This window comes from Sus scrofa, chromosome 3 (assembly GCF_000003025.6).
Source record: "Sus scrofa isolate TJ Tabasco breed Duroc chromosome 3, Sscrofa11.1, whole genome shotgun sequence".
In the NCBI taxonomy this organism is placed as follows: Eukaryota; Metazoa; Chordata; class Mammalia; order Artiodactyla; family Suidae; genus Sus; species Sus scrofa.
In genome coordinates this window covers 73624431-73650274 of record NC_010445.4, presented here as the reverse complement: position 1 = coordinate 73650274, position 25844 = coordinate 73624431, and the positions used below count along the sequence as shown (strand labels likewise).

Genomic DNA, 25844 nt, shown 5'->3' with positions numbered 1-25844 from the left:
TTTGGTGGATGCTGTTTGTCTTACTGAGAGTTTTTGAAAGCCCAGTCTGTCAAGAGAGAAGGGAGGCTTACACGTCGGTGGCCAGGGTCCTGGAATTTTCTTCTCTTTATCTTTTACTCAGAGCTATAGGCTTGTGTCCTAACAGCACTCCCTCCACTTACAGAAGCATTTCCAAAAATCATTTTCTCAAGAAAGAATTTATAATGCATCATCTACCCTGAACAGCCACCCACTTCCTCAAATGCAAGGAAGCAGACAGTTAAAAAAAAAAAAAAAAAAAGCCAAGAGGCAGCCGTTGTTTATCACGACCTCGCCTCAGTGAGGCCTGAGATTCTTTCGAACAGGAGCTTTGCTTTCCCATGACGCAGAGCGAAGTGTCAACTGGGATCTTTCTGGTAATACTGAAAGCAAGACAAGCAGAGTGCACACTTCACAAGGCACGAGTCCCCGAGGGACCAGGGGAGGGCTGGGGTGCCATCCCCGGTGACAGATGGATGGACCTTTCATCTGAGAGAAAGGAGACGACACGTTGGTGAATCAACTTCAAACCCAGGAGTGCCTGCGAAGCCATCACAAAGGGGAAAACACACACACACCAGCAAGAAGATCAAAAAGACCAGCAGGGCGCGAATCGTTGCAAACTCCCGGCTTGGGCAGCTCCTCACCTGACCCAGAAGCAACATGTCCCTGAAGCTGCCGAGAAACTGGGACTTCAGCCTGCGAGGGGAGGCTGGGAAAATAGGTAAGGTCAATGCCTTTTGGCTGCATCTGTGGTTCTTATACTTGAGTTCCCACCATTTGCATGTCGGTCTGCAGGAAGCATAGTCTGCTTAAAAATGGATCTCTCGGGCAAAGCTGGGTTTGGGGTGAGATTTGCATTCACACAGACAGGTTGGCTCAAAGTTCCCAGATGCTGGGGACGGCTTTTCATTTGTTGGGAGGTGGCAGGAATGGAGCTCCTCCGTGTGCCGGATCTGTGCTATTTGGGATGGATGAAGGCTACAGATCACACAAAACACTGTGAGTTTTTCTTTGTTTATCATGAAAGGATCATTTCCCTCCTGTTTGGACGTTCATCCATATTTTGAGTGGGTTTTGAAAGGCGTCCTTGGAAGTGCTTGATCTCTAAGGGAACACAAGGAGTTCTGTTCAGTGAGCTCACTGGGTCACTAGACCGTCTTCGCGGACTCTGGGGACTTGGAGTGGTGTTATTTGTAGCAAAAAGTAAACACGGCGGGCAAGACAGGAACTTAGAGACGCTTGAAGGCAGAATAAAGATATTTAATTAAAGGGACAGAATGGAAGGGAATTCTTAAAAGGAGTTGAAATAAAAGAGATTTTAAGAGTAATTACCTTAAGGGAGTCTGGCATGCTTCCTGAAATATACTGGCCTTTTATCAGCCTCTCCTGTCATTGGTGCTGATGGTGATACATTGATTTTAATCTGTTCTGTAATTGTTATCTTGAAGTTCTTTGGATGGGTTTCTTCTAGTATCAATCACGGTAGTTTAGAGTGGAGCAGTTGGGCTGGAGATGATTCCCTGTATGTTCTACTTACGCTTGTGTAGTGAGATAACGTCCTTGGTATTCGATATAGATCAGAGGTAAGGTGTTTCTGAGGCCTTGGAAAGGTTTTGCTTGGAGCAGCGTTTCGACTTGGGCTTCTAACAGGGGTTAATGTGCTATGAAAAGAAGGGATCCCTTCCAAAGTCACGTAACTGAGTGTTAATGATGTAAGTCTGAGAAAGAATTTGAAGGAAAATTGAGAGAATCAGAGAAGCCATTTATCTTAGTCTGCAGAGAGGACCGGAGGTCCTGGGAATCATTGGATCCTGAGGTCAGTTCAGAGAATGGGGAGTGTGCATACCTCCTAACGACTGTGGTATCAGTGACTGTGGTTAATTCTTATTCTATTGTAGGTCACGAAAATGTGTTTTTATTTATTTTTTATTTTTTTTTTTTGTCTTTTCTGGGGCCACACCTGTGGCATATGGAGGTTCCCAGGCTAGGGGTCGAATCGGAGCTATAGCTGCCAGCCTACGTCACAGCCACAGCAACGTGGGATCCGAGCCACGTCTGTGACCTACACCACAACTTATGGCAACGGCAGATCCTTAACCCACTGAGCGAGGCCAGGGATCAAACCCGCAACCTCATGGTTCCTAGTCGGATTCGTTAACCACTGAGCCACAACGGGAACTCCGAAAATGTGTTTTTAAAAGTAAAACTTCTACAGGAGTTCCCATTGTGGCACAGCAGTTAATGAACCCGACTAGGATCCACGAGGATGCGGGTTCCATCCCTGGCCTCACTCAGTGCGTTAAAGATCCCGCATTGCCATGAGCTATGGTGTAGGTCACAGAGGCGGCTTGGATCCTGCAACGCTGTGGCTGTGGCCTAGGCCGGCAGCTGTAGCTCCGACTCAACCCCTAGCCTGGGAACCTCCATAAGCCATAGTGTGGCCCTAAAAAGACAAAAAACCAAAAACTAACAAAAAAAACCCCCCAACACTCCCCCCCAAAAAAAAGTAAAATGATAGTTCTGTTCCTTTGAAAGTGCCTTGCTTCTATTTATGTAGGATAGTTCTATCCTCTCGCCAAGTGTGTTTGAATAGGTCATACTCTTCTTCTGTTTAAAAATGGCAAATAAGACCATTGATGATTAATTGATTAAATGGTTAAACAAATTTTTTTTTCAGAGATATTGGATATTACCACATTACAGCACAGGGCTGCATAATCTCAGACCTGGGATGAAGTTGGGTAGATTTCCATGATTTCTGCCAGCATTTCTTAAGTCATGGTCCAATGGTTAGCCTGTATCACAAGTCACTACAAGTGCTTGCTTAAAGTGCATACTCCTGGGCATCATGCTGACTTGTAAAATCAGGATATTTGAAGGGAGACCCAAGCATCTGCCATCGAATAAGCCCCCAGCCCTTCTTACTATGTGATCAAGAAGTCCTGCTGTAGGCACTGTGGTCTGAGTGAGTAGACTTGGACTATTACTGTGCATCTAGCATAGGGCATGGTGCTTGGTCCTAGTGGGCACCTGGCAAATATTTGTTGACTGAATGAATGACTGAGCACAAGCAGATGATGTTTAATATTATTTAATGAAAAAAATCATAATTACATAATGAAATGTAGAGGAGCCCTTGTCATTATCCATACCATTTCAAGTTGGCTGCTGCAGGAGGTTGGACTATAGCCACAATACCTTTTGCGAGTGTCACATTGATGAGAATACAGATCACAAGCGGAGCCCTCTGAAGGAAGAGAGCTGCTGACTCAGCCAGGGGACCTCTGGTCCCCTCTCTAGCATCCTATGTCCAGGTGCAACTGTAGGAACTGGCTTAACAGTAGTCAAAGAAGCTCACGTCTGTTAAGATGTGTGGAGGGAATTCCCATCATGGCTCAGCGGAAACGAATCTTACTGGCATCCTCGAGCATTCAGGTTCGATCCCTGGCCTCTCTCAGTGGGTTAAGGATCTGGCGTTGCCATGAGCTGTGGTGTAGGTCACAGACGTGGCTCAATCCCACATTGCTGTGGCTGTGGTATAGGCCGGCAGCTACAGCTCTGATTCAACGCTTAGCCTGGGAACCTCCATGTGCCGTGAGTGTGGCCCTAAAAAGACAAAAAAAAAAAAAAAAAGAGAGAGAGAGAGAGAAGTGTGAAGCTGGGAATCATGTCAGGGAATCAATGATCTGTGGTTTTTCCAGGCTGAGCTACTGAGGAGTAGTAGGTCATGGTTTCTTAACCTGGGCACTATGGCTGTTTGGGTCTGGTTAATGCTGAGTGATGGGAGCTATCCTGTGCAGTATAGGATGTTAGCAGCATCCTTGACCTCTCTCCACTAGATGATGGTCTCACCCCTCTACCACCACCAGTTGTGACAACCAAAAATATCTATAGACATTACTGGATATCTGGGGAGAGACATTGTTCCCAGTGGAGAATCACTGGAGTGGATTATCACCAAAAGGGTGTGCTTAACAAGGTCCCTTAGAGGTAGAACCCAAGTATTAGCTCATAACTCATTGTCAAGGTCAATTTTCAAGAGGCTCTTAGTGGGTTATAACTTCAGGGGATGGGCAGGACCATAGGAGGATACCAGGTTGAGCACAGGCTTAGGGAAACAGCAAGACACAGACCCATGATGTGGTGCAGGAAGGGGCCCCAACAATTTTTTTAGCGAGTGGCACTTCCAGCTCCCTCTAAATCTTGTGAGTGCTGAGCCAGAGCTGGAGTGAAAGTGAAAGTCTCTGAGAGCCGGAGGGTGCGGGGGTGGGGGTGGGGGGGACCGACTCTCCTCCTCAGTGTTTCCATCTCAGAAACTGGGGAGGGCCCCAGAGGCTGGCAGCCTGGCCAGAGACCACACCATGGTCTTGGAAGTGACAGGAGAATGTGACCCAGGCCAACCTGCCTCTGACCTATTGGTCCTGGGAGGGAACAAGGGTGGGAGGAGCAGAAAATGCAGAGCAAACAGGCTTGACTGGAGGAGGAGAAAAGAACCCACATTTCTTCCTTTGACCTTCAGCATCTTCAGTCTTAGTCCAACGAGGAAGACAGCCTTCAACTACATTCGTAGAGCGTGATTCAAATCTTTTACTTTCACATACTTGTCTTCCTAATTGAATCGTTAAGCCCTGGAGGCTGGTTCTAGGATGTAGCATCCTTTTGTGCACACTGTCCAGGAGTCTGGCATATTCCATGTTCCATCAAGAGGGTCCTGACCATCCAGGAACATCTTATTTTTCCTCTGTTCCCTTAAGCCAAACTAGGAGAGAATGGGCCCAAGAGAGCATCCTGACTGGGATATATTTAAAAAGTGACTGTGTTGGGGTGGTTGTTTTCAATTTTCTTTTCTATCTGAAATTTAATGTTGGGAAAAAAATTATCCAGAAACAAACATTCATTATTCTAATGTTCCAAGTAGTAAAGTGAATGAGGACAATAGTGGAGGGGTTTTTGTTTCCCACTTGATAAATCATTATTTGTCTGATATGGGATCTAGTTTTGGCCTTTAGAAAATCGGAGTAAAGGGAATAAATGTATATGTTACTTAAGGCCCTTGTAACTAGACCAATTGGTAAAACCATAAAGCTTTATGTAATGTACAGTATTATTCTTGTTAAAAGAAGTCGGATTTGAAAGTATAGCTTTAGATAGGTGCATAGATAGATACAGAAATACACAGAGATAGAATGAATACATAAAGAAGTCCCATGAATCAATAAAAAAGATCTAAAAATAGACAACAGAGTTCCTATTCTGGCTTAGCAGTTAATGATCCCAACCAATATCCATGAGGACTTGGGTTCAATCCCTGGCTTCGCTCAGTGGGTTAAAGATCCAGTGTTGCCGTGAGCTGTGGTGTAGGTCACAGATGCGGCTCAGATCCCGCATTGCTATGGCTCTGGCGTAGGCCGGCAGCAACAGCTCTGATTAGACCCCAGCCCGGGAACCTCCACATGGCGCGGGTGCGACCCTAAAAAGACAAAATAAATAAATATAAAAATAAAAATTCGGTTTAACATAAGTAAATAAATAAATAAAAATAGACAAGGAGAATAAGCATTTTACAGGATAAGGATAATAGCACCAATACGCATATGGAAATGTGGTTGAGCACAGTAACCAGGAAATAGAAAATAAAAGCACAATGGCATATTTCATCTCACCCACCAGCATGGTTAAAATGAAAAAGTCTGACAATACCCAGTGGTGCTGAAGCAACAGGAGCTCTCAGACACTAAGAATATAGCCATTTTGGAAAACAATCTGCTCAGTGACATTCATGATGCACAAACCCTATGGAGCGGCCGTTTCCCTTTGAGACTCTCCCCTGCAGAATCTACTGTGTGTGTGAACCAGAGCAGATACACAGCGGTTCCATAGCCAGCATTTCTTGAAATAAGAAAGGACAGGAAACAACGCAAAGGTTCATCAATAACAGAATAGAAAAATACATTGTAGCATCTTTATAAAATAAACTGCTACCTAAAAGCAAAAAAGTAATTATTATGGTCATATATTTCAATGAGATCGAATAGCAAACACTTCATATTGGGCAGAAAAGGGAAGTCACAGAAGAGCAGGATGGGGATCCATGTATATTAAGCTTAAAAACTATATGTATGTGACAAAACTATAAAGAAAATTGAGGGATTGACTAAGATAGCGTTCAGAGTGCTTGTTACTTCTGGAGGGGAAAGAAAGGGAATGGATTTGGGAATGTCCAAAGGTGCCTAACTAATCTTATTGTAGGCACATGAGAGTTTACTATTACTGTATATAAAATGAACAAAGAAATGAGCATATGAATAGACCCTCAAAAATCTGGAAAGAGGAGTACAATTTGCTAGTACAGCTGGCCCTTGAACACTGTGGGGTTTGGGGCTCAGGACCCCCCACCCCCATTCTCTGAACTTGGAAATCTGAGTACGACTATCTCTGCCTCAGAAACAAAGGAATCGATGACCCAAGGGCGGGATGTTGAAATAGCAAAAGAATCTCCAGTTGAACACAAACTTTTCCCTACCCTTAGTATAAAAGGAAAACACAGGAACCATATCGGAAAAACATCCTTCCATCACACAGAAAACAGCTTGAAAGAAAAAAAATGTAGCCTTTCTCGAGGCAGCTCTGTAGTCGGTTAATTGGACACGAGAGACGGGAGCTGTAAAAAGCTCATGTGGAGCCCCAGTGATGGGCCACAGCAACGGAGACCAAATGGCACCAGAGGAGACTCAGGGAACTACCACAGGCAGAGCCAGGGTGAGGCGTAGGCCAGTGGGAGGGCTTCCAGCCAGGCAGGGGTGTGTAAATCTTGTGGCATCCCCAGACTGGAACTGAAATATGGAAGTTACAAAGAGAGGAGATCATTTACTTTTTTTTTTTTTTTTGTCTTTTTAGGGCTGCACCCAAGGCATATAGAGGTTCCCAGGCTAGGGGCTGAATCGAAGCTGTAGTTACTGGCCTACACCACAGCCACAGCGAAGCTGGATCCAAGCCGTGTCTGCGACCTACACTACAGCTCACGGCAATGCCAGATCCTTAACCCACTGAACGAGGTTAGGGATTGAATCCGAGTCCTCGTGGATGCTAGTCAGGTCTGTTAACCACTGAGCCATGACGGGAACGCCTACATTTCTTGTCTTATGCTTTACTCATCACCATTTTTCTCCTTGAAAGCTTTTTTTAAATTTTTCTTTTGAAAATGTTCTTAAAAAAATGAAAATCACTTTGCCCCTCCCCCCCAAAGGATATTCATAATTCTGACTTCCAAATATTAAAGGCAGTCCTGCTTTCTGCTTACAGGCTAGTGGGGCACAGACAGGGAAGCCACTGGAGGACATCAGGACAAGTGCTGATGTGATGAGGCCAGCCATGGGAGCCATAGGAGAGTGCCTAGGAATCAGCATTCTAGTCCCACCACCTCTCTCTTCCCTTCCCGTCACTGCCATTCCTTTTCTTAAGATACAGATGCACTGAGTCCCAGACTTGCCATCCTTCTCACACTGATTTTCTTGTACATGCTCTCCATCCCTTTGGAGAGAGGAAAGAAATCTCTACAATTTTGTATAACTCCTGCCGGTGAAGGGGTTACACCCACCCACTTGTCTGCTGCCATGCTTGCTTCCACAGACAGACACAGGCACGCTCTAGACCCCAGCCGCATCCTTTGCAGTTCCCTGCCCTTTCTCATCCTCCTGGAGCCCTCTCTACTCTGGGCTCCCTTACTGCTACCAGATTACTGCCCACACGTTAGCCCACACGTTGTCAGGCTTTTTCCACTTTGTTAAGACGGTTGTGAAATGTATTGCATTTCTCTTTTTGTTTTGGCTGCCAGGAAGCTCAGAGCTAGAAGCCCAGAGCTAAATGGAAGCTCCATTACATCTGAGTTACAGTGTAGACGTCTTGTCCCCTGGGAGACCCCAAGCCTGCAAATCCCAGGAAAGTATAATAATCTTTTCCCAGGCCATTTGCACTGAGAGGCTCACAGCTCCTGAAGACTGTGGACTTGCTTTGTGGCGAGCTCAGTGAAGGCTCCTGAACTTGTGTGATATGCGTCTGATCTACCAACTGATTACTTGGTTTTTAAACAAAGAAATATCTTCCTCTTCAGTAATATGCAACCCAGCACTCTACTGGAAGAACCCTCTAGAAGAGAATGAACTCAAATCATCTACAGAAAGTGGCATTGACAGGAGTTTGCCTAAGGGGTGAATTGCCCGTTGGCTCTTCTTGACAGGTGTGTAGGAGGGCGGGGGGCGGGGGTGGTACTGAAAAGAGTCCACGGGCTTGGGACCCCTTTGCTGATCTGCAATAAATCCCAGGAAAAATGCACTTAATTATGAAATAGAATTAATAATGTGTAAGTGGAGAGGAAGAAAATGTCACACACACACCTGTTTCTTTATAAATGATCTTCCTTCCTTCCTTCTTCCTCCCTCCCTCCCTCTTTCCTTCCTTTCTTCCTCTTTTCTTTGGTTGCACCTGCGGCATATAGAAGTTCCTGGGCCAGGGATCTAATCCAAGCAGCAGCTGGAGTGATGCCAGATCCTTACCCCATTGCCCCAGGCCGGGGATCGAATCCATGCCGCCACAGTGAGCCAAGCTGCTGCAGCTGGATGCTTAACCCACAGCGCCACAGCAGGCGGTGATGACCTCATTTCTAGCCTCAGAGCAAACTAGAAGCTCTTTGTACTTGGGCCCCATTACCTTGGGGCCCTCACGGATGGCCTCCCCGAGTTGTGCTTTAATGTCACGACATCCCTTTTAAGTGTCCCTGCAGGGAATGATTTCATGATGAAACTGCCCCTGATTATTTTGTAAAAATGTGAACCAGAAATGACCAACACAGGCCACTCCTGTGTGTGACTTCAGGTGAAAAAATTTGCTGAGAATCCAGTGCTCATACTTTCTCTCCTTTGAGGGAGCATCATGCTTCCTCCTTTCAGTTAAGATACTTATGAAACGTAGTGTATTTCTTTCCGTCTTCGTTGCCAGGAAGCTCAGAGCTCAACGGAAGCTCAAGCACAACTTCCCATTCTATTAGCACACTTCAATTTTCCTTTGTCTTTGGTATAAATTTATCTATTCATTGCAAATGAGTTTTCTATTTGAATATGAAAAAACCATGAAGTCTTTTCCTTTAAAGAGAGCTTGTATATGTGCGTATATGCAATCTATCAGCACACACCTCCTCAGGGGTGCTGTGCATAGATTTCATACTAATTAGTGACTGGTGGGCATTATAATTTTTTTAATAAGAGTGTCCAAAGAATTTTGGTGCTCGGAATCAATTCTTCTAGTTCATAAATGAAAGCACAGTGCTATGACCACTCATATTTTTTCCTAGTTATGTAAAATGATGGTAGCTTCAGGACCCTGAGGCTGATCATTTTCATTTCATTCACGCATGCATTCATTCAGTCTGGAATTCCCTGTGGTGCAGTTCATTAAGGATCCCGGATTGTCACTGCAGCGGCTTGGGGCCAAAAAAAGAGATGCTCATCCATTCATTCATACATTTATTTGCTCGCCTCCACATGACAGGGCCTTTTCACGGAGCAGGCTCAATTCTGTGCCTCTCATACTGACAACCTCCCCGCCCCCCGCACCTCCATCTCACGAAAAAAAAAGAATATTTTTTCAAACTTGGAACCACCACATACTCTCCGCATATGATGGGTGAAGTGCCCATCACCAGGATTGTGACTGGCCAGGTGACTGTGACTTGCTTCCTCTCTCTGCTACCCACCCCCCAAAATGTGTACACTCAGACCTTGGCTCCCAATGGGGCTGGCGGCATGCTCCTGCTGCAACCCTGGCCCATGGCTTCCGAACCATTTATATGCTTCCTTGTTGGTTTGGGAGTTTCAAAGTGAAACAGGAAGTGGTCCAGTATGTAATTTCTGATGATGCTCTAAAATATTTTTTAATATTTTAAAATAATTTTAGAAAGCACCCCCCAAGGGTCTAACCAAGTCTGAACCAGCTACAGTGAAATGAGCCACCTATGTGTAGAAGGGTAGCGAGAACGAGTTAGACAGCCTATGTTTGAATTCCATTATCACTAACTGCTTGTCACCTGAGCTTGGCCCTCAGTGTCTTTATCTATAAAGTGGACATAATCACAGTACTAACCCATACGCTTATTGTGATGAGTAAAGGAGACGATCCTTGTCAAACCCTTAGCATGATAGCAGGCATCAACATTCGCTTCGTAAATATCACTTGTCATCATCACTGCCAAGGGTGTCAGATCAACTCTTTCCAGCCAAGTCACTGGTCAAAGCCACAGCCAGCGGTGCCAGGGTCCAGTTTAGTTTGTCTGGGTCCAATTTAGTTCTTCCCTCTTTTCTTTAGACAAACGGTCTTTACAACATCTGCTGATCCACTTTCCTGCCCACCCGACTCACCCCAACCCTGCTGCTCTGGGGCTGCCTGGCATGACTCGTTCTTCCCTTCCCTCCAGACTTTGAATCTGTAGCCCTTCCTTAAGGCATCAACAATTTATCCATTGTGTTTACACAGCTAGATAGTTTTCATCTGGTTTTCCTTTTTGTTATTCTTGTCTGTTTTTTTTTTTAATTAATTAATTAATTTCTTTTAGGGCCGCACTCAGGGCATATAGAAGTTTCCAGGCTAGTGGTTGAATTGGAGCTACAGCTGCCGGCCTACACCGCAGCCACAGCAATGCAGGATACTTAACCCACTGAGCAAGGCCAGGGATCGAACCCAGGTCCTCACGGATACTCGTTGGGCTCGTTACTGCAGAGCCACAACAGGAACTCCTCCGTTTTGTTTATCTTTTGCCATTTCTTTCCCAAGTCAGTAAAGCGCCTGAGGTGTGACTTTCCTATAAGGTTAAGGAGGAGCTTCTGGTCGGTCTCCGGCAGGATACCTGCTGCCGAAAGGTCACTGGGTCCGCGCTGCTGGGTTAGTGGCTGTTCCTCACCCTTGTCTTACTTCGGGTAGGAAGAAGGTGACTCTGGGCTGTGCTCTGCCTGTGGGACCCTCCCCCGTTTCCCAGGAGCCGCTTCCTCCAGAGCTGCAGACCGTTTCCCACTGAAGTAAGATTGCAAACTGTTGGTTAGGGCCTCCCCGGGGTCAAGGTTTCATGTCCATGATCACTGACATGTGAGTTACAGTAGCGACAGACTAGTTTTTCCAGTTTGGCAAAGAATCCTGCATGTGGCCAACTCTTCATTTCCAGATCATTCTTTTTATTTATTTATTTATTACTTAAAAATTTTCGGGGGGCCTTGCTCAAGGCATGTGGAAGTTTCTGGGCCAGAGATAGAGCCACAGCAGTGACCCAAGCCGCTATGGTGACAACACTGAATCCTTAACCACTAGGCCACCAGGGAACTTCCAGATCATTATTTCTAGATACAACTGTGAAGAAACAGCAGGGCCTTCGCAAAGAGACGCCTCTCTTTCTTGGTGTCAGTTCTGCTGTTGCAACCCGAGGGCTCCAATGTGAGGGTATCTCCCTTTCACTGTCCTTCTGCATTTTCCTCCAGGCATTTGGTTTTTAGAACCCGGAAACCCATATTGCGGGTGGGCGAGGACTCTCACCCTGCACTCCACCCAGTTACGATGATCCCAGGGAGACAGCATAGTTGTCACCCCTGTCCCTTCCTCAGCCAGGTCCCTCTGCGCTCTGTCCTGAGGCCAGCCTGGGCCCTGGTCTTCTCTCTCCAAGCCATTCTTAGCTCTCTGCTCAGCTCAGGTGACAGCCATCCCTATTTGCCTGACACTCAGAGGGTTTCTGAGACATGACACACTCAGTGTGAAAACCAGGAAAGTCACCCTGGTCCCACGCTCTATGTCTGAGAAAACAAGATATTTTGAGAAAAGAATGGCTTCGTTGTGATAGGTGCTCTTAGGTGCTCTGTGTATCTATGGAACTGAATTTCCAGTGAGGTCACACCATTTTACATTAAAGGTAAAAACACAATTGTGGGGTGGCTTCTTTAAAAGTCGAATTGCTGTTCTTCCTCTGTCTGTTTTTATGACATTTAAAGACGCTTGCTCATACTTTCTCTGGAAGTTCTGAGAGCCACACCTGTTGGTCCTATGGCAGGAATGAATGTCTTTCCAGAATCACACGAAAATCCCTGTCATTTGGGAATCCATATCTGGGAATCTATGTCTGGCCCCTTGGTTTACCATTCTATTTTGTGGATTTTTTTTTTAATTCTATCCGTCCCTCCTCATCACCATGGCCACCACTCATCTCCTCCTGGAAGCCTTCCTGAATTGCCCAAGTAGGATTAAGCCCTCCTTCTTATGTGAGGTTTTACCACTTTGCTCATTTTCCTTCTATTCTGATTGACATGTATTTATCAGACACCTACAGTGTGCTGGGCACTGTACTAAGCTCAGGATATAAGAAGATTAAAAAATATTAAGATCTTGACCTCAAGTAGCTCACGGTCTCATTGAAAAGACACCCGGGGGGAGGCAGAGCTCTCCCATTAAAGACAATCAGAGAGTCGTAAGTGACGTACCTATGATTGTGACATTTAAAAAGCTGACCCGGGGCGAGTTCCCATCGTGGTGCAGCTGAAACGAATCCAACTAGGAACCATGAGGTGGCAGGTTCGATCCTTGGCCTCACTCAGTGGGTTAAGGATCCGGCATTGCTGTGAGCTGTGGTGTAGGTCGCAGATGCAGCTCGGATCTGGCGTTGCTGTGGCTCTGGTGTAGGCTGTCAGCTGCAGCTCCGATTTGACCCCTAGCCTGGGAACAGCCCTGAAAAGACAAAAAAAAAAAAAAAAGAAGAAGGAAAAAAAAATGCTGACCCAGGGATTGTTCTGGAACTAAAGTTTTCTTGCCCCACATAAGCCACAGCCCCTAAATACCCACAAGGGTTAAGTTTTCTCTTTGTTAATTAAGTCCTTCCACCCGCCCCCAGCTTCAGATCCCAGGTTGCTATTCTGATTAAGTGCCAGTAGAGGGCGCGCCCAGACAGCGCAGCTGCTTTTCTAATGGTAAACTTCTGTTTCCGTTGTTTCTTTCCAGAAACCCTGGATTTAACCAATCTCTGGTCATTACAAAGTTAGCCCCATATCTCATCGTTCTGTGGTGTGAAATGCCCAGCATTATAATGACAGCAATCAATGATTTAGTCACCTGTCCAGATAAACAGCCTTTCTCGAAAAAAAACAACACACACTCAAACCAGCTCCATTTAGAAGCCAGACCTGAGTTCAGTGGAGATGGGGAGGGGTGTTGGGGGTGGGGGTGGGGGTGAGGGGTGTCTTTAAGAACACAGCCCCTGAAGCCTTTTCTCACCTCTTGGATTTGGGGGACGAAGCTTTAATTGCTCTAAGCCTCAGTTTTCTCATCTGAAAAATGGGGGCTATAGTCCTGTGCAGTTTACAGAGCTGGTATAAGACTCAAATAATGTGTGGACAAGTCACTTAGTGTAGTGCTTGGCAATAAATTGCTGGTTTTATTGTTGGTAGTTTCTCCCCTTTGATGGACCTATCTACAACCAGCTCAGCTGCTCGTAGTCCTGAGGAAACTGTGCCATCCCCTCTGACTGTGCCATCTCTGAAGTCTCAGTGGCAGCTTCCACACTGTGACCACCCCATCCTGTGTGCCCAGGTCACCCACTCCAGCAAGCTCTACCCTCAATGGGCTCCCATTCCACTGGTTCTCCCACTTTTTCACCATCAATCATCCAATATGACCTCTTTGCCAAAGACGGCTCATTCTGGCATTGCAGAACTGCTGAGCACATGCCCTGAACCCCTCCACTCTTCTCTCCTGCTGTGATAACCACCTGGAAAAAACCCCTAACCCTGTTTAAACTCAACGATCTGTCTTCTTGGCTTCTGTACATACTCGGGCACCTAAATATTGCTGGGGAAAATCAGACCACTGAACTCCACTGGATTTACTTGAAACTTGTGAGTAATCATATTAAGTGGACATTCAACCCCACCACATAAGCTTGCTACGCCTATCCAGTAAATGTACTTTCCTTTCCCCAAAAAACATTTTTTTCTCTCTCGAGGCCATAACACCTACTCCCACCTACCCCTCCCTTTTATATTTCATAGAGAAAAGTATGTCAGCTGATCTAGAACCATCTCATTTTCCTACCACCAAGTGCTACCTCCTACCTACATCTTTACCTACAGAACCACCCTTAGATCCAGGTATGGAGCCCCCTTTTGGAGGCCAGGATCTTACAGGGTTCTGCTCTGGTCTGGCCCCAGCTGTGTTCCTCTGCCATCTGTAGCCTGGGCCCTGCTTGCGGTCTAGATCACTTGGGAATGTGAAACTCCCCACAGGGATGGCCAGAGCTGTTTCCAGGCCAGCACTAGAGTCTTCCTGTGTCCCTCCAGCGTGCAGAGGGCTGGGGGCAGGGAGGCCCAGGACAGAGCCTGGTTGTCTGGGCGGGTGTGTCCACACGCCTGTGTGGGAAGTCCCTCCCTCTGGGAAATGGAGCTGGGGGTGGGAAGAGAAGGGGCATGGGCTGTAGGATGGGGGGTGGGGCTTCCTGTGTTCTTGTCACTGCTTCTCCAGTGTCGGTGGGGACCTGGTCACTTGTCACTCTACAGTCAGCCACATTAAGCACTGAGGCATGCCCCTCCGCCAAGAAGGTCCTCATCAAAGACACCGACTGTCCATACGTTGGCAGAGGGTGCATCCCTGTTCTTGTCTGCACTGCCCGGCAGCATGTGAAATAGTCAACCTTGTCCTTAGGGCTGGCTTGGTGCCACACCGTGGCCTCCCTTACCTTAGTATCAACTCTTTGCTGAGCTTTTGATGGAGTCTCCTTCTCCACCAGACTCTTCATCACTTGCAGGGCCTGGTGCAGAGTGAAAATATGGTTTCAGATTCTGGAGAATTTCGAGATGGCGACTGCAGAGCATTGAACCAGTGCAGGGACCGTCTGAGCCCTGGGCCTGCACGGCTGAGCCGGTTGTGTGTCTGTGAGGCAGCTCTGGCCCTGGGCCCCAGTTCCCTTGTCTGCTTCCCTTCATGTAGTTAATGTACAATATTATGTAAGTTACAAGTGTACAATATGGTGATTTGCCATTTTTAAGGGTTATACTTCATTCATAGTTACTATAAATTATTGGCTATATTCCCTGTGTGGTACAATATATCCTTCTTTTTTAATAATGATTTTTATTTTTTTCATTATAATCGATTTATAGTGTTCTGTCAATTTTCTACTGTACAGCAAAGTGATCCAGTCACACACACGCACGTTCTTTTTCTCACATTATTCGCCATCATATTCCATCACAAGTCACTAGATACAGTTCCCTGTGCTATACAGCAGGATCTCATTGCTTATCCACTCCAAATGCAACAGTTTGCATCTATTAACCCCAGACTCCCCAGTGCATCCCACTCCCTTCCCCTCCCCCTTGGCAACCACAAATCTGTTCTCCAAGTCCATGAATTTCTTTTCTGTGGAAAGGTTCGTTTGTGCCATATATTAGATTCCAGATATAAGTGATATCATAGGGTACAACAGATCCTTGTAGATTACTGTATACAGAATGGTTTGTAGCTCTTCATCCTCAAAGTGTTTTTTTTTTTTTTTTTGGTGAAAAATCCCTTTAATGTATTTAAATTTTTTGGCCACACCCATCCATGACAATGCTGGATCCTTAACCCACTGAGCCACAGGAGAACTCCCCAAAGTCTTCTTGATGACTGAGACTAAAGTGTGGCCAGTGAATTAATTCCTCCACTTCGGACGCAGGAGCCAGGGAGCCATCCGTGTTCCCCAGCCCCGCTCTCTCCGCCTTCTCTCTTTAGCGGGACACTGGCTAGATCTGGGCTTAGGGCATCAGGGAGCTCCTGTCTCAGACACAAAGCAGTTTTTCTCAGGAAATGGAAATATTAGAGTTGTACGTCAACGTTGTTGTCTGGTCGGTTCATCTCAGCGTGGGTCGCTGAGATGAGGGGTGGGGGAGAGCAAGGCGGAGGGAGAAGGGGCGAAGACAGCGGGAGAGGCGTCCAGGGGGTGAAGACACAGATGGAGGGAGAAGGAGGAGGGGAGCGGAGGGAAGCGGAGGGGATGGGGGAGGGGAGAGGAGGGGGGGAAGGGGGAGGGAGGGGCGGGGAAGACGGGACTTGCTGCGGGGGAGGGCGCTCCTCAAAGCCCAGGGCCCAAGGGCTTATCCACCCCATACTCGGAAAGCCGTGGTGCCCTCGGGCCATTCCTGACCACAAAACAGGCTGTGATTGGAACTCTGGACTAGTCCACTGAAACTTCATTCTGCCTTTCCTCTCTTTGGAGACACTGAAAAGACCAAACCCAAATTTCTCAGCCGCCCTTGTAGCCAGGATTCTGGAAATCGACGACATTCTGCTGGTTGGAGTCGCTCCGATGAGAGCTGGAAGGTGGAAGAGAAGGGCGGGCTCCTCACCCTTTGTTCCTGGAAGCGTGTAGGGAGCCAGAGGGCCTCGGAGCTCCTGAGCCGGCTCCGTGGTGTCCTGGGCACCGGCAGCAGTGGCAGAAGCCTCTTTGGGGGGACGTTACATGTGGAATTTCCAGAGGTGGTTCGTCTCTGAAGAAATCAGGTCTGTTTTGCTCTGGGGCCTGGAGCCTGATCCTTCAACTCCGCCAGATATTTTATTTATTTTTTAAAACTGTAGTTGATTTACAATGTTGTGCCAATTTCTGCTGTACAGCAAAGTGACCCAGTCATGATATATATGTATATATTACATATATATATATATGTATATATATACACACACACATTCCTTTTCTTTTTTCTTTTAAAATTTATTTTTAATTTATATATAGTAAAATTCACTTTATGTATTTATTTTCTATTAAAGTATAATTGATTTACAATGTTGTGCCAATTTCTGTTGTACAGCAAAGTGACCCAGTCATACACGTAAGAAAAGTCAAACATTCTTTTTCTTATATTACCTTCCATCATGGTCTCTCCCAAAATACTGTACGGACCCTGTGCTATGCAGTAGGACCTCACTGCTTATCCATTCTAAATGGAATAGTTTGCATCTACTAACCCCCAACTCCCCATCCATCCCACTCCCTCCTCCTCCCCTTTGGCAACCACAAGTCTGTTCTTTATGCCGCCAGATATCTTATAAGCACCCAAATCCTTATAAGGCGGTTCCTACTTCCTGCACTGAACTCTGATAGATAAATTGTCATATGTCACCACTGCAGTTTGCCCACCATACTTAACATCTTCTGCACCCAGAACAGCCCATTCCACAGACTCTTTCACCAAACATGTCTCCACCGTCTCCACCATCTCTGGTTCCGCTGTCTCCCCAGCAGTCAGTTAGCGCCGGAACAAATGAGAGCCCTCGGGAACACTCTTGCCATTAAAATGTTCTACGAGAAGTTCATCGACCAGTAGGAGATCTCCCACCATAACCCCAGCTAGCACTTCTGTAGGTCCTTCAAAGAGACAGGGTCATCACCCAGTGGCCTTTCTTTTTTGAGTGTGTCTCTCTCCAAGCACCATCTTCATTGTACACTCCTTCCTGCTCAATCAAGTAGCCGAGGTCCTCTTCTCAGGGCTGGCTGCTTGGGTGTGCGGCCTGGACAGCCACGCAAGTCCCCAGCCCAGAAGTCTCCTGCCCCTGGTTAAGCACTCTGTTGTTACCATCTTGAAATTCTTAATTATTTTTGAACAAGGGGCCCCATGTTTTCATTTTGTACTGAGCACCACAAATTATATTGTTGGCCTGATGTTCTTTCACCTTGTGTCCCAGGTAGGAAGTCATTGTGGAGCCAGACCTTGACCTCTTGACCAGACTTCCTCCCTCCCCAAGAAGTGTATATCTGTCCTATTAATTGTCTCTCCTATCTGTATCTCAGCTCCACCTACTTGTCTTATCTGCAGATCCTCGTTGACCTCCTAACCACTGTCCAGCCTCCAGTTCTCACGGTCCTGAGTTTATTCTCTGCATGGTCCCCAGTGCCTGCGTTTGATGGTTTCCTCAATCATCAGAGCAGTTACCCCAGGGCTCAAGAGTGAAGGTGGTATCAGTTCTCCAGTGGCGTCTTTCCTACTCATCCTCTCAATCATTGATTCTCAAACTTGGCTGCTGGTTGGAGTTTTTAAATCTGTTGTTGTTGTTTTGTTTTTAAATTCTGCTTCCTAAATTTTACTCCAGAGATCTTGATATAACTGGCAAGGGGTGTAGTCTTGATATCTGGCAAAGTTTGGGATCTGCTGCTGTGAGTGTGGCCAATACCTGCTTCCCCTACTCTGGGCATGAATTGCCTGTGGGGTGTGCTAAAGGCTTTATTTTTGGAATAACTTTGTAGACCCCACATTTAAGGACCACTTCTTTTCCCATGCTTTTGCTTGGTCACAGTATCTCATTCCAAAGGGATTAAGGAGTGGGGCTTGCAGGGCTCACTCAGGAGGTGAGTGTGCTGAACTAATCCCACCTTGTCTTCTCGCTCCCAACTCAAGCCTCATTGCTGGTTTGCCAGCAATACTCTGGATGGAAGCCAGAGGGGAATGCGAAAAACGCAGAAGTGTTAAACACCCGATGTTACAAAACTTTCATTCAAAAACTACATGCATCCCTATGTTCATTGCAGCACTATTTGCAAGAACCAAGACATGGAAACCACCTAAATGCCCATGGACAGGTGGATGGATAAAGAAGATGTGGTACATATATACAATAGAATACTACTCAGCCCTAAAAAAGAATAAAATAATGCCATTTGCAGTAAGATGGATGCAACTAGAGATGCTCATACTAAGTGAAGTAAGTCAGAAAGAGAAAGACAATTACCATATGACATCACTTGTATGTAGAATCTGAAATATGGCACAAGTGAACCTCTCTACGAATAGAAACAGACTCCCAGACATAGAGAACAGCTTGTGGTTGCCAAGGGGGAGGGAGTGGGATGAACGGGAAGTCTAGGGTTGGTAGATGCAAACTATTACATTTAGGATGGATAAGCAATGAGGTCCTACTGTCCAGCACAGGGAACTATATTCAGTATCTTGGGATAGAACAGGATGGCAAATAGTATGAGAAAAAGAATGTGTGTATATATATATATGACTGGGTCACTTTGCTGTACAACAGAGATTGACACAAAGCTGTAAATTAACTACACTCTAATAAAAATTTTTTTAAAAAATTTAAAAAGGTGAAAAGAGAAGGTAGAGATACACAGGATGACTAACCATGACTAACAAGCCATATGGGCATGTGGCACATTCTAAGGGACAGTGAGGGGCTTGTTTTCCTCCAGTTGGCATAGGTGTCCTCTTCCTTCTCTCTTGCCTATCCCTGTATTTTCTTTCTGTTCCAAATGGCTTCACAGTTGCTCATTGTACATGTATTACCCAAAAAACATGTTTGTCAGGCTAGTATTCATTGTCCTTCCCTCTGCGTCCTGGACTGGCTTCAGTAAGCCCATGACTTTCCCAAAATTGTAGGAAAGATTATATGAGTATGTGCAGATTCTCAACGGGGCCACTGATCTGACAAAGGCTAACACCACTGTTTTATTTTTCCAAGCACTGAAAAACCCCTCAGTAAGGAACCCTGTGATAATTAGACACAATATAGTAGCTGCATGGCTACATCCTCTGTCCTGCCCAAAAGTATTTTCTGGATGTGATGTGTGGAGAGAGGTGGAGGGAGAGAAGGCTGAGTGGTAGGGAACCACCACATGGTCCCCTAGTACACTGCCTTTTACTGGCTCATTGTTCCTGGCCTGGGACAATACAATGGTGCCACTAACTGGGAAATTCCTAGAGTTGCTTTTTGTTGCTGACAGGCAGGTCCTGGCATCCTGGACCACATCCTGGTGATCGATGTGTAAGCTGTAGCTGACTGTGGCCACCAGAGGGCAGCACAGCCAGCCGTGCCTGGGATGGGTCTGCTGTCCCAGCCAGACCTCTGAAGCTTTCTGGGGCCTGAGCAGGTTCAAAGCTGCTGTGCCATTTCATTAGCTTCCATATAACAAGACCTGTGCTGTAGTGGACTGATTTGGACCCCCACTTATGGTGTTGGGACAGGGATTTACTGTACTTTCTGTCATCTCATATAAATTCAGGTGGCAAAATTACCTCACCTATCCTGACAGCTCTAAAGGGATAAAACTTGAGATTGACGTAAGTAAGCAAAACTTATTAAAGCTCATGGAATCATCTGTGCAAACTGGGGAGCATAGGTTAGGGTTCGGATTGTTCTCTAGTAGCATAAAAACCACAAACTCTTCTGCGAGGGCAAAAGGGAAAAAAAGAAAGATGATGAATTCTGTTTCAAGGAAAAGACCTGTCATTTCTGCTTCTGAGGGACCCAAGGCCCACAGTCATTTATTTGATGGTAGGTTTCTAGAAGGTAGATGGCCTCCTCATCACTTTACAGATACATTTAATAACCTCCTTGGAGGCCGTGTTCCCAGTTCCTCCTCTTGGCTTCTCGCCCATCTCTGTAGGTGGTCATAGGCCCGGCCTTTGCAAACCTGCCCTCTGGCAGGGTGGACTCAAGTTGCATCTAGTTTTTCTCTCAGCCCAAAGTTCACAGCAAATGGACATTTGGGGGCATTGGGGGGCATTTCAGCCAACTGAACACTGCAAATCATAGGGCGCTAAGTGGAAGGCCTTTGAACGCAAAGAACTCAAAACTTGCACAAGCTACCTGGATTTCTAATCATCCTGAGTCATGATTTTTTCCCCAACATTACCTTAGTTTTTTTGAAATAATAGGTTATCTTTAAAAAGCTATACACACATGCACATACATGCATTAGGTACAGACATGTATGTATGGATCTATATTTACATCCGGGTTTCTCAGCCTCACCACTAGTGTCATTGGGCAGCTATGTGCTCTTTGCTGTGGGATCTGCTGATTCGTGCACTGTGGGCTCTTTAGCAGCAGCCTTGGACCCCTTCCACCTCATGTCTGTAGCAGCCCTCCTAGTTGTGACAACCAAAATATCTCTAGACATTGCTAGCTATTCCCTGGGGTGTAAAATTCTCCCCAGTTAAGAATCACTGATTTTTTTTGGAATTCCCACTGTGGCTCAGTGGTTAACGAATCCAACTAAGAACTATGAGGTTGCGGGTTCAATCCCTGGCCTTGCTCAGTGGGTTAAGGATCCGGCGTTGCCATGAGCTGTGGTGTAGGTCGCAGATGCGGCTGGGATCCCTCATTGCTGTGGCTCTGGCGTAGGCCAGTGGCTGCAGCTCCGGTTAGACCCCTAGTCTGGGAACCTCCATATGCCATGGGAGCAGCCCAGGAAATGGCAAAAAAAAAAAAAAAAAAAAGAATCACTGACTTTTTTTTTTTTTTTTTTTTTTCCTGACTGCTTTTTTTTGGAAGCTCCAGGGCCAGGGATGGAATCTGAGGCACAGCTGCGATCTATGCCACGGCCGCAGCAATGCCGGATCCTTAACCCACTGCTCCAGGCCAGGGATCAAACCCATGCCTCAGCAGTGACCCAAGGCACTGCCGAGATAACCCCTGATCCTTAACCTGCTGCACCACAGCAGGAACTCTTAACTATTGGTCTATGTGTATATGTATGTAACATCTATCAATCTATCTGTCATCATCTATCTTTTATTTATTATCAGAGTCCGTTTCTTGTTTCTTGAAGCACCCAACCCTACCACCATCAAAGTCTCCTAAGACAATGATAAAACATGGGTAAATTATGTGAACTGCTCTAATATGGACACAGCAAGTTAGCAGCAGAACCAGGCCTGGATAATTAGCTCTCCTGAGCACTGCCTGATGGGCTTTCTACCACTTTCCCCAAGAGAACTCCCTTTCCAGCCTCTTCCCTCGCCAACTTACCTCTTACTGTGCTCTCCCTCGTTGTCCTAAAACCCAGCAGCACTGGAATTAGGAGATGGTGTTGGCCGAAGGAAACACCCCTGGCTGTGTTCCCTTATTAGCCTGGGACCCCACAAAGAATCATCCAGGGGAGGATCCTGGTCAGACCCTGTTCGAGGGCGTGTGGGCTTGTTGCTGGGGACGGCATGTCAGGAGGCAGACCAGCTTCTGAAGGGGAACCATCCGCCCCTCAGGGATCCTACTCCCTTACCATCTGGGGAGACTTAGCTTGATATTTTGGTCTTTCCTCCATTCCCATGCTTTTTTTTTTTTTTTTTTTTTGAGGCCCTTCACCTCCCCCAAGTCACTGTGGCATGGGAGAAGTCGCTTTTTGTTTTTTCCATTCAGAACTTACATTAGCTATGGAAACTTCTGAAGGTCAGGAGGAAGTGAGATCAGGTGGTTGTGTGTAACAAACATGCAACAAATGAGAGCAGATGAAGAAATTATTTTGAAATGGACCTCTAGTAAAATGGATTTGCTTTGGTCTGCAGTTACATGAGTTCTGGCAAATGCCAAGAGTCATGTGGTAACCACCACAACTTAGATGGGTTCCAAGACTGCCTCTTAGTCAACCCCTCTTGACCAAGCCTAACCCTGGGCAACCCCTCATCTGTTCTCCATCCCTATAGTTTTTCTGTGTCCAAAATATCATATAAATGGAGATGTACGGTATGCAGCCTGTCTGTTCGGAGTCTGATTTCTTTTGCACAGCAGAATCCTTTGAGATCTGTCCCTGTTGCTCCTTGTATCAATAGTTTGTCCTTTTAACAGATGAGTATTATTCCACTGTATGGATGTAGCCATGCATCAGTTGAAAGACGCTGGGATTGCGTCTGATTTTTGGAGATGATACATCAGCTGCTATAAATATGTGCCTACGAGTTTTGGTGTGAACATAGTGTCTCATTTCTCTTAGGTAAATTTTGAGTAGTGAGACTGCTGGGTCATATCATAAGTGGATGTTCAACTTCCTCAGAAACAGCTCATTTTTTTTTTTTCTTTTTATGGCTGCAGCTGGGGGCACACGGAAATTCCCAGGCTAGGGGTTGAGTTGTAGCTGCAGCTGCCGTCCTACACCACAGCCACAGCAACGTCGGATCCAAGCCATATCTTTGACCTACACCACAGCTTGCGACAACGCTGGATCCTTAACCCACTGAGCGAGACCAAAGATTGAACCCACATCCTCATCGGTCCTAAACCTGCTGAGCCACAGGGGGAACTCAAGAAGCTGCCAAATTGTTTTCCAAAGTAGCTGTACCATTTCGTATTCCCACCAGCCATCTTGAAAGTTCCATTTGCCTCTCATCCTTACCTGTCTCTGATACTGCTAGTTTGTTTTAAAATTTTATTTTAGGCATTCGAATACGCTTGTAAAGTATGTCACTGTGGTTTTACTTTACGTGTTCCTAACGGCTGATGATATTTGGCATCTTTTCACTCAGAAAAATATATATGCAATATTTTTCCCACCAAAAAAAATTGGGTTGTTTACTTCGAGTTGAGTTTTAGAGTTCTTTATGTATTGGGGCTAAAATTCCTTTGTCGGATGTGTGATTTGCCCATGTTTGCACCCAATCTGGGGCTTGCTTTTCATTCTCTTAGAGCCTTTCAAAGAACAAAAGATTTTAATGTTGACAAAAGCCAGTGTCAATTTTTTCTCTTACAGATTGTGCTTTTAGGTGTTGAGTGGTTATTGATAATTCCAGAGCAAGATATTCCATGGGTATCAGATGTGCTTGTAAAATTGTATAGGTTCTCTGAGTCTCTCATTCAGCTCCGCCTGCAACGGTTTGCAAACATTTTCTCTCATGTTTCCGCTCTAGCACTGTCCACGTGAACACACCCACACACTTAAGCATTACAAACACAGATTTCCTGTGTCACTCGGAACCCTCAGCAGCACCCCCCCCACGCCCCGCCCTTTCCAGATCGCCTCCCAGAGATCACAGAAGTCACATTTTCCAAAGTAATTTTTATCATGCAGAGGAAAGTGCTGCAAAATTGGAACGGTGAGTGCTATTTTTATGGCCAAACCCTCCCGAATGTCATGATGGAGGCTCTCTCTCAGAATTCTGCCAGTGAAAAAGGCATTCTGGACACTCATTCCCCCCAAAGACACCCCTCCTGTGTATAACGAAGCTTGCGCTGTGTATTGGTGGGATTGAATGTCTAAGTGAATTAATTAGCCGTGTTTATTTGTGTTTTGAAACATCTTTCCATATAGTCAAAGGAACAGATGTTTTTAGGGCCTATTCTTAAGTCTGGATACAGCTTCCTCCCAGTTCCCTTGGGTTGAATGTGACGACCTCTCATTTCAGAGTTGATACAAGTAAGGAAAAGCGAGAAAACAGAAGAGGGGAAGGGTGGGTGCTAGGGAGGAGAAGGACAAAAAAATCCCATCATCCATCCTGGAGGGTGTGAAGCAAATCCTTCCTTCTAGTTGTTTTAAATTCCACTTTAAGATGCTTACTATTTTTTTTCTGACTGTAGCCCATGCCAGGTCATTAGAAAGCACGTCAGTTATTTTATCTCCATTTAGCACATACATTGGGTTTATGCACAAAACCCAACTCCTTGTGACCAAGCCCAACACAAACATTATAAGAGATTTTTCACCTCGAAGAGGTCTTTTATGCTCTAAGGTGAGCCAGGGCAGCTGGACTCGGAACTGGGAACAAATCCTGTGTATCACGGTATCGATCACCCTTGTCACCCATGCGTGGTTCCCCGTCTTCTGCTTCCTCTTTGTCCCCCTGGGCTTCCTGCTGCTTCTGCTTCTGCACCTACAACGTTAAGGCTTCATTTGTCCTTCAGCCGCCATCGGCTAAAAGCAAACAAATGGATAAGGAAAAAAGAAAGAGTGATATCCTAGTTCTTCCATGGGCAACAAGGGCTTGGTGCAGAGGCTGGGAGACCTGTCCACGGGTGGCAAGCCCTGAAGAGAGGGGGGTCAGGGCGAATGTCTGTGTCCACCTGCCGAGGATGCCCCCATCAGACAGATGCTTACAAAAGAAATCCTGACATTTTTGTGAGGACCTTGGGTGATAATAGGGAAACCCCCAGAGCATTTTTTTTTTTTTTTCAGACAGCTGATAAAGTTTGACAGCTTTGAAGAGGAAATAGCACTGCAGGATGTCAGGCAGAGTCACAGGGGAAATTCTGCCTTCTTCGAAGCCTCACTCAAGAACAGTGACGGCTAAAGTGGCTAGAAAAGCTGGCAAACAATACTATTTTACAAAAAAGTAAAATCGTAATGATTTCCCCTATCAGGAGCTCTAAGCAAAACCTTGACTTTTTTTTTTTTTCTATTGGAATATGTTTCATGCATTTTAGATTGCTTTCTGCTGTTAATCCTCGAAAATTTTTTTAGCAGAATTGCAAAATGTCACAGCAGTGGAAATGTTCACACATTCCACTGTGATCCTCAATTACAGCAGAAGTGTCGGAGCTGTTCTGCTGTGTCATTTTCTGTGTCTTTGAAATGTCTCACTTGAACTTCATCACTTTTCCTTACACAGCTGAACACCAAACAGTTGGTCCTGCTCCTAAGAACTTTCTTGAAGTTTTCTTGAAGATTCTTTCCATTTTCAGTAGTCATTTTTTTTTTTTTGTCTTTTTAGGGCCACACCTGTGACATATGGAAGTTCCCAGGCTAGGGGTCGAATCGGAGCTACAGCTGCCGGCCTTCACCACAGCCACAGTCACAGCCACAGCCACAGCAATGTGAGATCTGAGTCGTGTCTGTGACCTGCCCCATGGTTCATGGCAATGCTGGATCCTTAACCCACTGAGCAAGGCAGGGATCGAACACCTGTCCTCATGGATCCTAGTCATTACCCCTGAGCCACGATAGAAACTCCAATAGCTGAATTTTTGGCAATGTAGAGCATTCTCTCAACTTCCTCCTCTTGGTTCAAGGTAGACATTCTTTACCATACCATTCCTGATAATAAGTTTTGTAATATAAATCA

The 25844-nt window shown here is 45.9% G+C and overlaps 1 protein-coding gene across 5 annotated transcripts in view; it reads left to right on the top strand.

Annotated features, from left to right (window-relative positions):
• Window positions 278-25844, top strand: part of ARHGAP25 (Rho GTPase activating protein 25) — a 93437-nt gene continuing 67870 nt past the window's right edge. For 2 of the 5 annotated variants that reach the window (XM_021087416.1, XM_003125069.6), the window contains exon 1: window positions 278-742. In XM_021087416.1, the coding sequence (XP_020943075.1) occupies window positions 682-742 (61 nt within the window). In that variant the 5' untranslated portion in view covers window positions 278-681. Of the gene's footprint in view, window positions 743-768; window positions 1021-23836; window positions 23883-25844 lie in introns of those variants that run through there. The other 3 variants (XM_013996089.2, XM_013996088.2, XM_013996090.2) reach the window with 3 other exon arrangements.